Raw genomic sequence first — 13633 nt, 5'->3', positions numbered from 1 at the left:
GAGATGATGCCTCATGAGGTGAGGGAGAGCTGACGTTGAAGAGGCAAGCACGGAGAGCTTGAGGCCCGGGAGGATGAATGTTATTGTAAGTGCAGTGGGAATCTACTCAAGGGATTTAAGTGGGGAAGACGTGCTCTGACTTATGTCAGACAATGTGTGAAAAACAGATTGAGCTGGAGGAAAGGTGGAAAGGGAGGAAGTACACATGGCAGAAACTGCAAAATGTCTCTCTGTAGCCATTCTCCCCTCCTTCCTAACTCGGAAAACTCCAGTTTTATTGTGGAGAGCAATGGGCCCAGTCAAAAAAGTATATTTCCCATTTTCCTTGTAGCTCGGCATGGCCACGTGTAATAATTCTGCAAAGCAAGACATAAATTGAAGCCTACTGAGGATCTTTGGGCAAATTTGCTTTCCTGCTCTAAAGGTGCAACCCCTTCCTCTTCCTTTCTTCCTCTCCTTTTTCTTATGTGATTCCAGCTTGTAAAAACAAGATGTGATGGCAGGAGCAACAGCAGCCCTCTTAGACAACTATCTAAGAAGGTTAATATTGATAGTATCACAGAAACCTCAGGCCTGACAGCCTTAAACCACTGAATCAGTGCCAACAAATCTGGGTTTCACTGGGTATAAAAAGAAAATGCTCCATTTGTTAAGATAAAGTTTGCTTGGGTTTTCTATTACTTACAAGTGGACACCATATTTCACTGACATAACAGGCTCTTATCATCGTTCAGGCAGCCTGCACTTGAATGGTGGCAGTGAAAATGAATAAAAGTGGGTCAATTTTGAATGTTGAAACAATGGGATTTCCTGCTGTCCTACATGTGGGCTTTGGTGGTGGGGGATGGTGGGTGTGAAAATTACTTACAGGATTTTGGTCTGCGAATTTATTAAAATGGGAAGGAAAAAACCAAAGGAGGACAGGTTTGAAGGCTAAAAGCAAGAATTTAAATTTTGATGTTTTACAGGTGAGGTACCTTAGTGTTATCTATGACAGTAATCTCCATTCTTGCAGTTTCCATGAGGTGGGATCTTCCTCCAAAATTCCTGGCCCTGCTCTAGTCCTTCATTCTCTTCTTTTTCAGGGAGCAAGTGAACCAGCCTGCCTGTACAGGGTACAGTGGGCCCTTGAACAACGCAGGTTTGAACTGTGCAGGTCCATTTATGTATACTACCATACCGCATCATCCATGCTTGGTTGAATCTGCGGATATGGAACTGGGGACAGGGAGGGCCGACTGTAAAGTTATACTCAGATTTTTCATCCTGCAGAGGGTCCAAGCCCCTAACCCCTGTGTGATGTTCGAGGGTCACCTGTACTCATTCCCGCCTGCTTCTCCACGTGTGATGTGGTACATACGGATACAGGCTCCACAGGAAGAAGCCTGTGGTCCTCGGAGCTGCCTGTGGCTGGATGCTCAACCCCCCAGGTCCAGCATCAGGAAGCCCGTCATCGCTGCAGATCTCAACCCCATTATCCAGTTCAGCTTTTATCAGGAGTAAAACACTGACGTTTGTATCCCCACGTGCTGGACTTCTTTGTCTATCGCTCGTTGGTCTTACACTTAGGTTGGCTTCTACCTGTATAACATTAGACACATCCCATTCTTTCAGCCGCATGATGGGGGGCTTGTTTTTAACAAGTGCTTCTTTCAACGGGTATCGTAAGAAAAAAACAAAATCCCTCTCCTATTCTAATGTGTGGCTGCCTTCCTATCTTCCTTGTGAGAGTCAAGGATTGAGTCTTCCCTGCCCAGTGGGACTGTACGCCGCACAGGAATAAGGATTTATTTCAAACTGATGCTAGTGAGCAAAAGGTAATCAGTGATCATTCTACTGTTCAGGCAGTTGGCTTCTTGCCATAACTTTGCAGGAACTGTATTATTAGAATGGTGTGGCCTTTCCCTCTCTCCCTTTTCTCTGCTACCAATCCACCCTACCCCACCTACTAATCAATTCTCTGCTTCCCTCCTTTAAAAGGTGGTCTGGGTGTTAGTGGACTTTAGCCTAGCCCTAGTAACCCCAACTTCAGAACTGCTGGGCATACACAGTCGGGTAAAAGGTCATTGCCCGCCACCAGGGAATCTAGGTAAGGTGGTCTGACAGTAGTCTCTATGAGATACAGCAGTTCCGTTTTTCCTTTTTTTTCCTACAAAGACAGGGTGTCCCAGGTTGGTCTCATACTGGATATTTGGTCACTTATCAGAGTTTATGTTTGGGAGTTTCCTCACGTGACATTTTACACTGTGGCAAAAATGGTCTTTTGAAAACAAAGTCATATAAAACACATTTACAGTTAAGATGCTGGTTTTTCATCCCCTCCTCTCTTTCCATCCTAATGGATACATTATGGCTGGGGTTTACACTGATGAAAGAGGTGATGGGCGTTCTGGCACATGATGTCATTGAAAATAATACGTATTCTCAGAATGAATATGTAAATTGCATATGTTGCCATCCCGTGCGGGGTCCTGCACCTGGTGCGGAATGGAGCGCGGCACCGTTACAAGTGTCATTTAATAGCTTTTACCAAGCAAGGGGCACATGAGCAGCTGTGAGGCGTGATGCCACTGTGACATTAACTACAGACGCAGAGTGCCCGGAAAAAAATATATGTCCTTTGTTTTGAATAGAGCCCTGGGTAATTTCCCTAACTATTGTTCTATGAGAAAAAGCCCCGTTTACTCCCTTTCACCAATTTAGGATCTGGACGTGAAAAATCACCGGCATCCAGTGGTTCAGGCAATTTGCTTTCCAAATGAAAAAAAGGACAAAAAATAATACTGCAGAAAAATCTCTACTCCTGAGTTGCCGGTGTTGACAGCCAAGGCTCACCTCAAATAAGGGATCCTGAGGAGGAGTCTTTCTGACCTTCTTTCTAAACAGAGCCCAAGGACAATGCGTGACAGTGTATTCAGGGGCTGCTTCTACTCTCGGCACGGGGAGGATGTGCGGGTCTGGGTGTAGAGCCCGCAGGTGAGGGTGGCCACCCTGCAGGGGCGGTGTGAACTGCAGTGGGTCCAGCAGGCACCGAAGCAGCGTCTGTCTGCCCCGCCCTGGGGGCCAGGCGGGGTGTTCTGAGGAAAAGCTACAGAAATGCTGCTCACCTTGAGAAGTAAGCTCTCAGGGCGGGGTCCGTGTTCCTCCAAGTTGCCACAGGACATGAAATTGCTTATGAGGTTCTGCCATTCGATATGGAGTAAGATGGGAAATTATGGGACTACTTACCCCCAAATGAAAAAAAAAAAAGAGTACATAAGAAAAGGCAACGCCGTGACAAAAGAGATGGCCCCCCAAAATCTTACTTACATTGAGTGAGGATCCCGGTTAAGGCATTTTTGAAATTCTCCTTGGCCTCCTCCATCTCCTGCTCATGGGTGGCTTTCTCGTTCATCAGCCGGCGGACATGGCTGTTGGCCGACTGCACCATGGAATAGAACTGGTTTGCGGACCGCCGGTTTACTTCCCCTCGCTCAATCCAGGACAGCAGCACTGTGATGGCCTCTGAAAACTTGCTATCGTCTGGAAATGCAAAACCACCAAGTCCAAATCATGCCCAGGAAAGATTTTGGTTTTCACTTTGGTTCCTCTCTAAAGGCAAAGCACGGTCCATCCTAATGGATATGTTTTCAGAACTTCACCTCGTGAGCTTTCCTGTGACTAATGGCTCCATCATCACTTAGCTTGTCTTCCCACATCTAGCTCCACAGCACTGCACAACCACCCAAGAAACAAAGGGGTGGTGCACCCTCTCAATGAGCTCAGTTTTAGAAGATCTGTTCTGGGCATCCTTTGAAATACGGTACAACTGCACTCTTCCACCAAACCCAGATTTCTCCTTCTTAAGACTGGCTCGAAAAACTGTTATTCACCTATCTGGCCTCCAGTTGATTTCTTTATTCTTTCACCAGAAATAGCATACAGTGATATTAGTTTTCTGACTTAGAATCTGCTGAGTTATTGTCAAGATGTGGATGGCAGATTAAATTACTTTTAAAAGTGGTTGTGATGTGAGATATTGTTCCCAAGGTGGTAGTAGGAATAGGTCAATTCTTATACTACTGCAGTTCAAAACTAATTTCACTTTAGGTTTAATAGAACATATTTGATTAGGCTGAAAACTAGAATATTTCCTTGTTTTCAACAAAAGAGGACCTGTTCCGGGGTGGTCAGTGTTTGCCTTGGAAGGCTACTGGAAACCCATTTGAACTTGGTTTGAGGGGTGTGTTGATGGGGGGAGGGGATGGGAGGTTCTGCCTGTAAATAAGTGATAAAGTTTACTTCAAAGAAACCAATATACTTGCCCGTTCGCAAATAGTTACTGGAATAGATCTGTGTTTTACGACTGACTTGAAGGTGGAGAAGAAGCAAGTTTGAAGGAGATTAAGTTAACTGGAAGTGGAAGCTGTATATCAGTTATTACAACGTTAATTGATCCCATTGCTGAAGGCTCACTGCGTATTTTCCAGACAAACTTGAGGAGACGAGCCTTTCATCCCTATTTTTTTTACCCCCAAAAAGATGTGATTTAAGAGAAATATCCTAGAAACTAACACAACATTGTAAATTAACTATACTTCAATAAAAAGTTTTTAAAAAATCCTACATTTTCCAAGTAAACTGAGTAGAATCTGAGTTCTAAAACTAAGAAGCAAAATTAGACTAAAAGATTCAGATGCTTCTCACGCATTTGACAAATGCTAAGTGACTACCATGTTCCCTCTACTAGAGGGACAGCAGGGACATCCTTATACACTGTACGTGTATATTCCACTGTTTATATATTATTATATCTTGTGTGCATACGTATACACACACACATACATACACACTCTAGATGAACAGAGGGTGGTTCACGTTTAGTAAAGGAATTTTATTTTATTTTATTTTACTCACCAGAGGTTTTACAATCAACCACCGCTGTTAGTATTTTACACACCATACAAAGTCTGCATTCGCGGAGTGCTTTGTGAATCTGGCGGAGCGCTGTGGGAACACCGTGAGTACCTTTTCTCCCAGAGGCCCCCTTTCAGACCAGGGCACTTCACTGCTGTGGCTGCTTCCTGCCCAGGAGGTACGTGCACTGAGTGAAGGCAGGGTCTCTTGACCCAGCGCCTGTGGATTCTCCAGGATGGAAATCCTGCTGTTGATGGGCCACCGTCCCGGGCCCTCTCCCGCCTGGGTGGTGCCAGCCTGGGCTTGGGGATCAAAGCTTTACTCCTGGGCAAACCTGCCCCTTCTGCCCTCACGCTTTGATCCGAGGAGATAAGTGGCCTGGGGAAGGCCCACAGGGCGGCCCGCACATGAAAGACCCAAGTTTCCTTGCCAATTTCAACCAACCCGCAACTGAGCGCACACTTGTTCAGCGTCACAGCTGGTTTGCACAGTTTTGTTAACTCTGGAATTTCAGTCTGAGTTCAACCCTCAGTGAACTCCAGCTGCACGGGGTTCTTATTTCATGGACCAGAGCGGCTTGTATAAGATAGAATCCATCACACAACTTAACACTGCGTTCACCCCGTGGAGAGGCCCATAATTCAGCATTATGCTTGTGGGAGCCCCACTGCGACCCTTACAGTCAGAATAAATTCTGCCTCTCTCCCTCTCTCTGCGTCTCTGCAGATGTGTTAGGAGAATGGGCCTCCGAAAAGACGCAGAAATCAACCTAATGCTTATAAGAAATCTTTTCTTTTTTTTGTCCCCCTCTTAAAAAATAACAACAACAGAAAAGAGAACTCTGACTTCATGAACCATATTTCCCCCTTGCTGTGACTTGCATCTCTATGTAACACAGAGAAAAATCCTAGATGTTTTCATTATGGGGCTTCCAAGGAGAGAGAGAGCGAGCAACGGGGTCCCATCTTTCTTTCACCCTCGCAGGGGCGCAGTTTTTTCTTCTCTTGCTTGTGGTTACGCAGTCCATAAATACCCTAATTTACTGTCAGGAAGAACACACTTAAATTTTAAAAATGCATGTTTCCTTGAATGACCTAAGAGCCAATTTTTATCGTTCTTCACTCTTAGACCTAAAGCATAAGTTCACCAGATCAGAGCTAATTGATAGTTTTCAGAAAGAGAGACAGCAATTTTAGGATTAAGCAACTGAAAATACACAGCTGAAAAAGTAAGTAGGCAAGAGACTTTCTAACATTGTAACAAGTAATAGTAGGCAGAATTCCATTTTCTCAGTATATATGAATAAAATAAAATATACATTATATACTGTATATATCTCATATATACATATATATATCGCTTAGTACATGGTTTTGAAAACTCCCAATTTCATCCTCGTTTCTGAACTTTCTGAGGCGGGCTGGTGGATGACTGATGTACTGACGTTCAAATTAACTGTGAAAACATTAGCTAACGAATGACTGGTTAAGTCTAGTCGATGTCTGTTGCCATGTAAGACGTGACTTTATATTAAATGAAGACGAAGCCAGCAGCTCCCCCTGAACGGCTACAGGAGGGTGTTGGGAGCGGTCATTTTCAATACCCAAATGAAAATTCAATTCTGGATTCAGGGGAAAGATCACAGAGAAAACAGAAAACAATATAAACTAATTTAAACAGGATTTAGATTGCGGCACTCTTAAAGCTATTCATGCGGAAATAAATTAACACGGCTCATAAAAATCACATCAAAGACGCACTTATAAAAATTCCAAATACTTTCTGTGAACATGCGTGGGTTCAACTCTGAACGTGGGTGCCCTTCAGAAACTAGAATGTGCAGACATGCCTTCTCCACACAAAGAATTGGGAAAACTGGCATATTTTGGAGTGACTATGGAACATTTGCTCATTAAAAATTGCCCAATGTTTTCTATTCAGCGTCTTCACAATGTCACACCTGGGCTACTGCAACTGTTTGCTCCATGGCCTCCCTTGAGCTGCAGTTTCCCCTTCAATCCGTTCGCCATTCCTTTGTCACACTCCTCTTTGTTAAGGACCATGGCCTTGTCTCCCTGCTTTAGCATGTACTGTGCACTCATCCTAGGGGCCCCGGAACTCCTGGTCTACCCGGCTAACTGTTAATGCTTCCCTCAAGAGTCAGCCTAAGTGCCTTTCATAAAGGAAGCTTTTCTGCAACCCTAACATGAATTCGGTGTCCCTTTGCTACGTTTCCACAATTCCCTACCTATCCTGCTATGAAAACATTAGTCACTCTATACAGTAATCATTGGTTCCTGTATCCACTGGCCCTCCAGTTCTGAGGGGTCAACGTGAGAAGAAAACTTCCAAAACATATTTCAGTCTTCTGCTCACTCTGAGTTTTTCCCTTCGTAGTTTCTTTCATTATACTCTATTTCTAATAGATCTGCAGTGCATTAGTGCTGGAAAGTTACAGCAAATCCAGTGGTCAAAAGTTGGGAAATACCAGTTGATAATAAACATTTTAATTTCAGGTTGAAGAGTGTTTTCACATTGTCTACCAGAGATAAATGTTCTCACGGCACTTAAGCTGGCTGGTCCTTTCATCCTCCAGGCCTCCGAGGTTATTCCCATAAGCAATGAAAGTTAAGAGAGATATCAGATAATTACACAGAAGCAGAGCTTTCCACAGTAAGCTAATCAGCTTATCCAATGACTTAAAAATCTTTTTGAAAGTTTTTTTTTTTTTTTTTTTTTTAAATTCTGGAAGGTAATAACCCTTACATTTAGCTTTGAATTTAGCTTTTTAATTCTGGGAAGGTGATAACCTTTGTATTCAGCTTCGTGAGGACTAAATAATATTATAATGATGATCACACTTCAGTATCTGAATCCATACCCATCTTATTTCATTTCTCGTCACCTCCCTCCCTACCCCTCTTCTCCACGTTTACTGAGCACGGGGCACGTAGGAGGCATTCTAAAAATTGCACGTGGCAAACATCTTTGCTAGTCAAAAACCACAAGCGTGAGCCTCGTTTGGGGGGCTTATCAAAAACGTAGCCTTACCCTCCTCAGGCCTCCAGACTCAGAATCTGCATCCTAGTCCAAGCGTTTCATATGCACATTGAAACTGGAGAAGCACTAGAAGAAATCACTCAATAAAAGCCAGGGAAACTGGTGAGGAGCTCACCTAAGTTAAAAGATAATGAAAACCTGAAATGGAAAGTCGCATCTGAGAGAGTGGCGAATACTGAAAGGCTCTGACGTGATTCTCATGAGCTTTGTGAATCCCTGTCCCCAAACCCTCCACCCCCATTTAAAGAAGAGCTGCTTAAACGTCAGTCATCTTCATCCCAGAAAAAAATGTGAAAAAAAATGTCAAAGTCTTGGAAATGGGCACAGAGACTGCAGATCCTTTCGATGGAATGCTCGGCAAGAGGATCCTCTCCACCCGCCTCTGGCATTATCTGATTTTCCAGGGATGTGAATCTCTAATTGTTATTGACTAGGCTATTTTACAACTCTTTAGGGACAGAAGACAAATTGTGAAAAGGCATAACAATGCAAATAATTCTTCTCTGTAACAATGTAAATGAATTTTTGTCCAGAAGAAAATATGTCTTTACAAAGCAAACTCTCTTTTGAACCAGTTTTAACATCTTACTCATTCTCTCATTAATTAGTGAGTTAAGTAAAATCACTGATACAGGCTCATTTTGTATTTCTTCTCCCTCTTTGGGTGCACAGGGAGATCTGGCCCTGAATTTCAGAACAATAAGTGTGACAAGAGCCAGGCCATGAGCCCTGAATATGAAAACTGAAGTGGGTTGGAGTAGCCTGATTTCTGGTGGGTCTAGAAAGGAATGACAGGAAGGGAGATTCCATGTTTGAACAAAACGTCTCGAGAATGAGGGTACAAAGGAAGACATTCTACAACACTTTTCTTTCCACAGAAATGGGGACAGACACAGACACACAGACACACACACACACACACACACACACAGAATGAATGGCATGTCTATACAGCTGTCCCTGACTTCTAGCCTCTATGATAGGTGGAAATAACTTATAGTGTACAGCCACATACTGATTCAGGTAGAATGGACATTCCAGGACGGCACTGCTACGACGACATTCCCAAAATTTCACTATGTGTACCTAAAACTTAGACATCCCTAAACAAATCTCCATTCTCTGGCTGCTCAATTAACCATCAAGAGGGGTGGGACCTCACCTAGCCTTCAAATCACTGATAGTGTGAAAGGCTACATAAATGTTAATACTTCCCCCTTTACCCTCGACATACCTACAAGTTCACTTACACACACACAGACACACACACACACACACACACACACACACAATCTCTCCAACAATTTAGTACCTGTGAAAATGAGAAAATTCAGCGGGGACAACATAAACATGCACTGATTATTCCTGCTTTTGGATCAGATAAAGTGTTTCTAGTTGAAATGGTCTATCTTGCCTTGTGAAGGTCAGTAACGTCCAAGGACGTGATTCTCAAACAGGTTCCCGTGCTTCATATTTCCTCTGCCCTGAGAAGGAAGCCTGGCTTCTAGCTAATGGAACTTCGACTTGGCTCAGAGCATTATTGATTTTTTTAGTTTCTCAGAACCATAAATATTGACAACCATCTCAGCAAGATGCTGGCAACCACTTCCGCGGTTTCTCCCTCTGGCAGGCTGATCGGGGGCCATTCTGTATGCACATCAGAGACTAGTCCTCAGAAATTACAAATGCTGATCGCAGGAAGACTGTATCCTGGATGACATATCAGGGAATCCCAAGGACAATGCTTGCAAAGCTTTGTCAAAACTTCACCTGATTCAGAGAGAAACTCGTCATTCATCATATAATGAAAGATTATGTGAAGCTTTCCAAAGGGGGAAAAAGTACACAAGAACTTTTAAATGCTCTTGCCAGGAGAAATCCCCAGTGAATCAGGAGATCATCTTTCCTCACTGTCTAATCAATCTCTCCCTTCCACAGTCCAAACAGGGGGCTCCTCCAGGGGTGGATGGTCTGTGTTAGACAAAGAGAAATTCATTATCTCATCTGCCTGGTGCTACTGTTTCCAATAAAGTGTAATTATGGTGGTATTGAGCTGCTTCTCACTTTCTCAAAGCCGTGCTACAAACTTTGGATCTGTGAGCAGTTACTTCCCAGTCAGTCTTCGCTAAGTTGAACTGTCTCGGAACAATGTCTATTTAATCAGCAGGGTGCCCGCTAATTTTCTTTTTTAGAATTTGTATGAACCATAATGGACACTGGGTGCTCAGTGCCTCAGACGCTACACCATTACAACTCAGAAGACCCAGGGACCACTGGATCGGGGCTACCGGGCCCCAGAAAGTCACCCCTCTCTCACCCCACCTCTGCCAGGCTGGGTTGCCTACCACTCCCGGGCTAGCGCGCTGCACTTCCCACGCATAATAGTGGGAAGAGCTTTGTAATTGCCTCTGTCACTCAAGAAACCTAAACTACACCTAAACTCTGTGAGGCAGGGGCTTTGTGTGCTGCTTCCCTGGCATCACAGTGTCAGGGATATGGCCAAGAGCTCAGCGAATACTTGTGGAGTGAGTGGAATGATGGCCGAGGGCACACCGCACTTCCCTACACTTCCCATCATGCCTGGTAGCACTGCTGGCCGGAAATGCAACACGCTCATAGCTCCAAACAGCTAAGAAAGAGAGACAGGAATTAATTTACTGAGCATCTACTGTATGCATAGTTTTACCACCGGGCAGGATATGGAGGTCCTTGTCGGTTATAGTAAAGACTTGGCCAGTACAGATTTTGCTGGATAAAGCTGATTTTCCACAAGAAAATTGTAAGGCTAAACAAGTATGGTGTAAAATGGGGGAAAAAAATGCTTGTAATAAACCTGAGATAGCAAGATTTCTCAGAGGAGGAAAAAAAGTCAAATCCAATTAGGTATGTTCAGATTGTATTTCCATTTCCTTTCTGATCCGGGCTTTTTTTTACCGGAGGTCTTGATGGCGTTTTATATCCCCACATCAAGGAAATCATCTTCAGGGAAACAGTGTCCCCAGCTCCTGCTGTCTGGCTCTGCAGCGTTATCAGGAGCAAGGAGTGGATTTCCTCTCAGAGGCAGCCAATTTCCTAAGCAATTAAATGCTGTTTATACTCCAAACTCTGTGCTTGGGTTGAAATTGTCATGCTTGATATTACCTGACTGTTGCCTAAGATGTCGCCCCATCTAGCTCATTTTACTGTAACTGCCATCTATTAAAATTTCCAATCTGTTCTCTCCTCAAGGGATCACACAGTACTTGGCAAAAGTACGGCTTCTAAGTTCTTCAAATTATACTCATCTATATAAATATACAGTTTTGAAACGGCACGGTTTGCAAATGACTTTACCAAACTGACTTCCCAATCTGCTATCCTTTAACAGGAAAGGCAATGCTGTGGAACTCTTACACGCAAAGACACTTCTGTGCTGGTTTCTTAAAAAGAACCTAACATAGATGCCAAACTTTCCTGAAACTCCTCCACGGGGTCATGGCGCCAAGGTGCTAGTTTTTGTCACTTCTAGGTGTGGACACGATCGAATACAGTTTAGCTGACGTAGCTCATTAGGTGAGGTGATACTACACAATGTACTGGATATTAAAGAAAAAATTGTTTGTTCCAAAATCAACATTCCTGCTTGAGAATGTTGCTCTTTCTCATTCTGCCCACTCCTTATGGATTCTAGTCTGAATGGAAAAGTGAGGATGTCTGCATGTGCATTTTACGTGCTTTTTATTAAAGGGACAGCCACAGCCTATGATGGTAAGACACGCCTTCTCGGAGCAGCAGAGCATGCGCCAAGGGCATCAGGGAGAGGTGCTCTATGGTTACGTCAACTAAAGAAGGATCTACAAGGATCAGGTCATTAGCCACTGCAGTCGCTGACCTTCAACACACCCTGAAAGGAATTCAGGGCAGAGAAAAGGAATGCGGCACTCCGTGCTCTGGGGAAACTGGAAGAACAGGCTTCCACATGGGTAGATATTTTCAGAAAAAACTTTTATGAACCCAAATTCTTGCATCTTCCCATACTTAGAAAAGTACTAAAGCCATTAACTAAGATATCTGTTCCTTGTGACTAGCAGCATCCTTCTCCTGTGTGCTTGGGTACAGGCACCCCCTTCACCAAAATCACATATATACTGACTTCCTCCGTTACCTCTTTGGAAAATTTCCTCAGAGCTGAGAGGCTGTCCCCTGATCTAGAGTCCGCAATAAGACACTGAATAAACTCAACTCACAGCTCTTACAATGTGAGGTTTTTTTTTTTTTTTCCCCCAAGTCAATAGTTTCAGTGGCAACTGCATCTGATTAGGGGCTCCCAAGGCTGGAGCAGGGGATGGGGGCTAGAAGCAGAAGTCTTTTTTTTTTTTTTAAATGCCTTTTTTTTTTTTTTTTTTTTTTTGTGCGGTACGCGGGCCTCTCCCGTTGCGGAGCACAGGCTCTGGATGCGCAGGCTCAGTGGCCATGGCTCACGGGCCCAGCCGCTCCGCGGCGTGTGGGATCTTCCCAGACCGGGGCATGAACCCGTGTCCCCTGCATCGGCAGGCAGACTCTCAACCACTGCGCCACCAGGGAAGCCCTTAAATGCTTTTTTAAAGAAACAGAATGTCAACTTCCAATCTTCCTAAAATAGGTTTCAGGCAGCTTTTCATATTTCCTTTAGTGAAAACATCCAATCCACTTTAAACACTGCCAGCTATGCTCTAAAACACTCCAAGGATCAATCGCATCTCTCCTCTCCTAAAGACTTCTCCATTGTTTATGGAATAAAACCCAAATCCGGTGGCAGCCCGAGGGCCTTCACCATCTGGCCTCAGGTTGCTTTCCCAGCTTCACCTTCGCTCTGTTCCCCCGAGGAGGCGACTTGCCTTTCTCTGCCTGTGCCCAATTCCCCTCTGCCTCCTTCTGTCTTTACTCTTTGAGCTCCAGCCTCTGACAAGAATGTCTTTAGGCCCTTTCTTCTCCTGGGGAGACAAATCTTGTTTATCCTGCAAGGTTCAAGTTCTGCCTCCTCTGTGAAGACTTTCTTGACACTGTCATCAACACCACTCACACTTGTCCGTGAGTTCCCAAAGCATGTTGCTCATATGTTGGTTGACAATCACGTCATTGGCTTTGTATTACAGTTCATCGTGGCCAGCGACCATGACCTGTTTTTTCATCGAAACCTGACACGCCCAACAGACTGAGGAGGGTGTGACCATCACTTGCCTGTAAGTGCACCCATGTTGCTGGAGTCAAACAACTCTGCTCAATAATGGATCAGAACTGACACACATGTCATCCTAACTTCCAAATCTGGCCTCTCCCCAGTCATCTGTAGTTCACTGTGGCAGGTACTAAAGCCTCCGTCTCTCTGTCTTTATGCCCCAGGGCCTCAAACCCGGGAGAGGAGCACAGAAAACAGTCAAAGAAATGACACGTGCCCACTTCTAGTTCTATTTCTTCCATAGACGTTAGGAGGGTCCCTTCCCCTCCATCTCTAAAGACAGGGAGCCTATTCTACATTTCTCTTCTGTTCTGCACGGGCCCCAGCACGGTTGCAGACAAGCCTTGTGTGTGTGTGTGGGGGGGGGGGGCTTTGTTAAGAGGCCAGCAGAGGTGCAAACTACAGACCTGGAGGAGCCCCGGGACCTGCCCGCCTGCAGGAGGAGGCACTGGTTCATTCAACAGGGGTAGGAAGTCAGAT

At 44.5% G+C, this 13633-nt stretch overlaps 1 protein-coding gene across 7 annotated transcripts in view; it reads right to left on the bottom strand.

The window, feature by feature from the left end:
* ENOX1 (ecto-NOX disulfide-thiol exchanger 1) overlaps window positions 1-13633 on the bottom strand; it is a 604918-nt gene that overhangs the window by 137167 nt on the left and 454118 nt on the right. For all 7 annotated transcript variants that reach the window (XM_030882173.2, XM_030882177.2, XM_030882178.2 and 4 more), the window contains one exon: window positions 3310-3522. In XM_030882173.2, coding sequence (XP_030738033.1) covers window positions 3310-3522 — 213 coding nt within the window. The remainder of the gene's footprint in view (window positions 1-3309; window positions 3523-13633) is intronic.

This window comes from Globicephala melas, chromosome 18 (genome assembly GCF_963455315.2).
Source record: "Globicephala melas chromosome 18, mGloMel1.2, whole genome shotgun sequence".
NCBI lineage: Eukaryota > Metazoa > Chordata > Mammalia > Artiodactyla > Delphinidae > Globicephala > Globicephala melas.
This window is presented reverse-complemented; position numbering and strand designations above follow the sequence as displayed.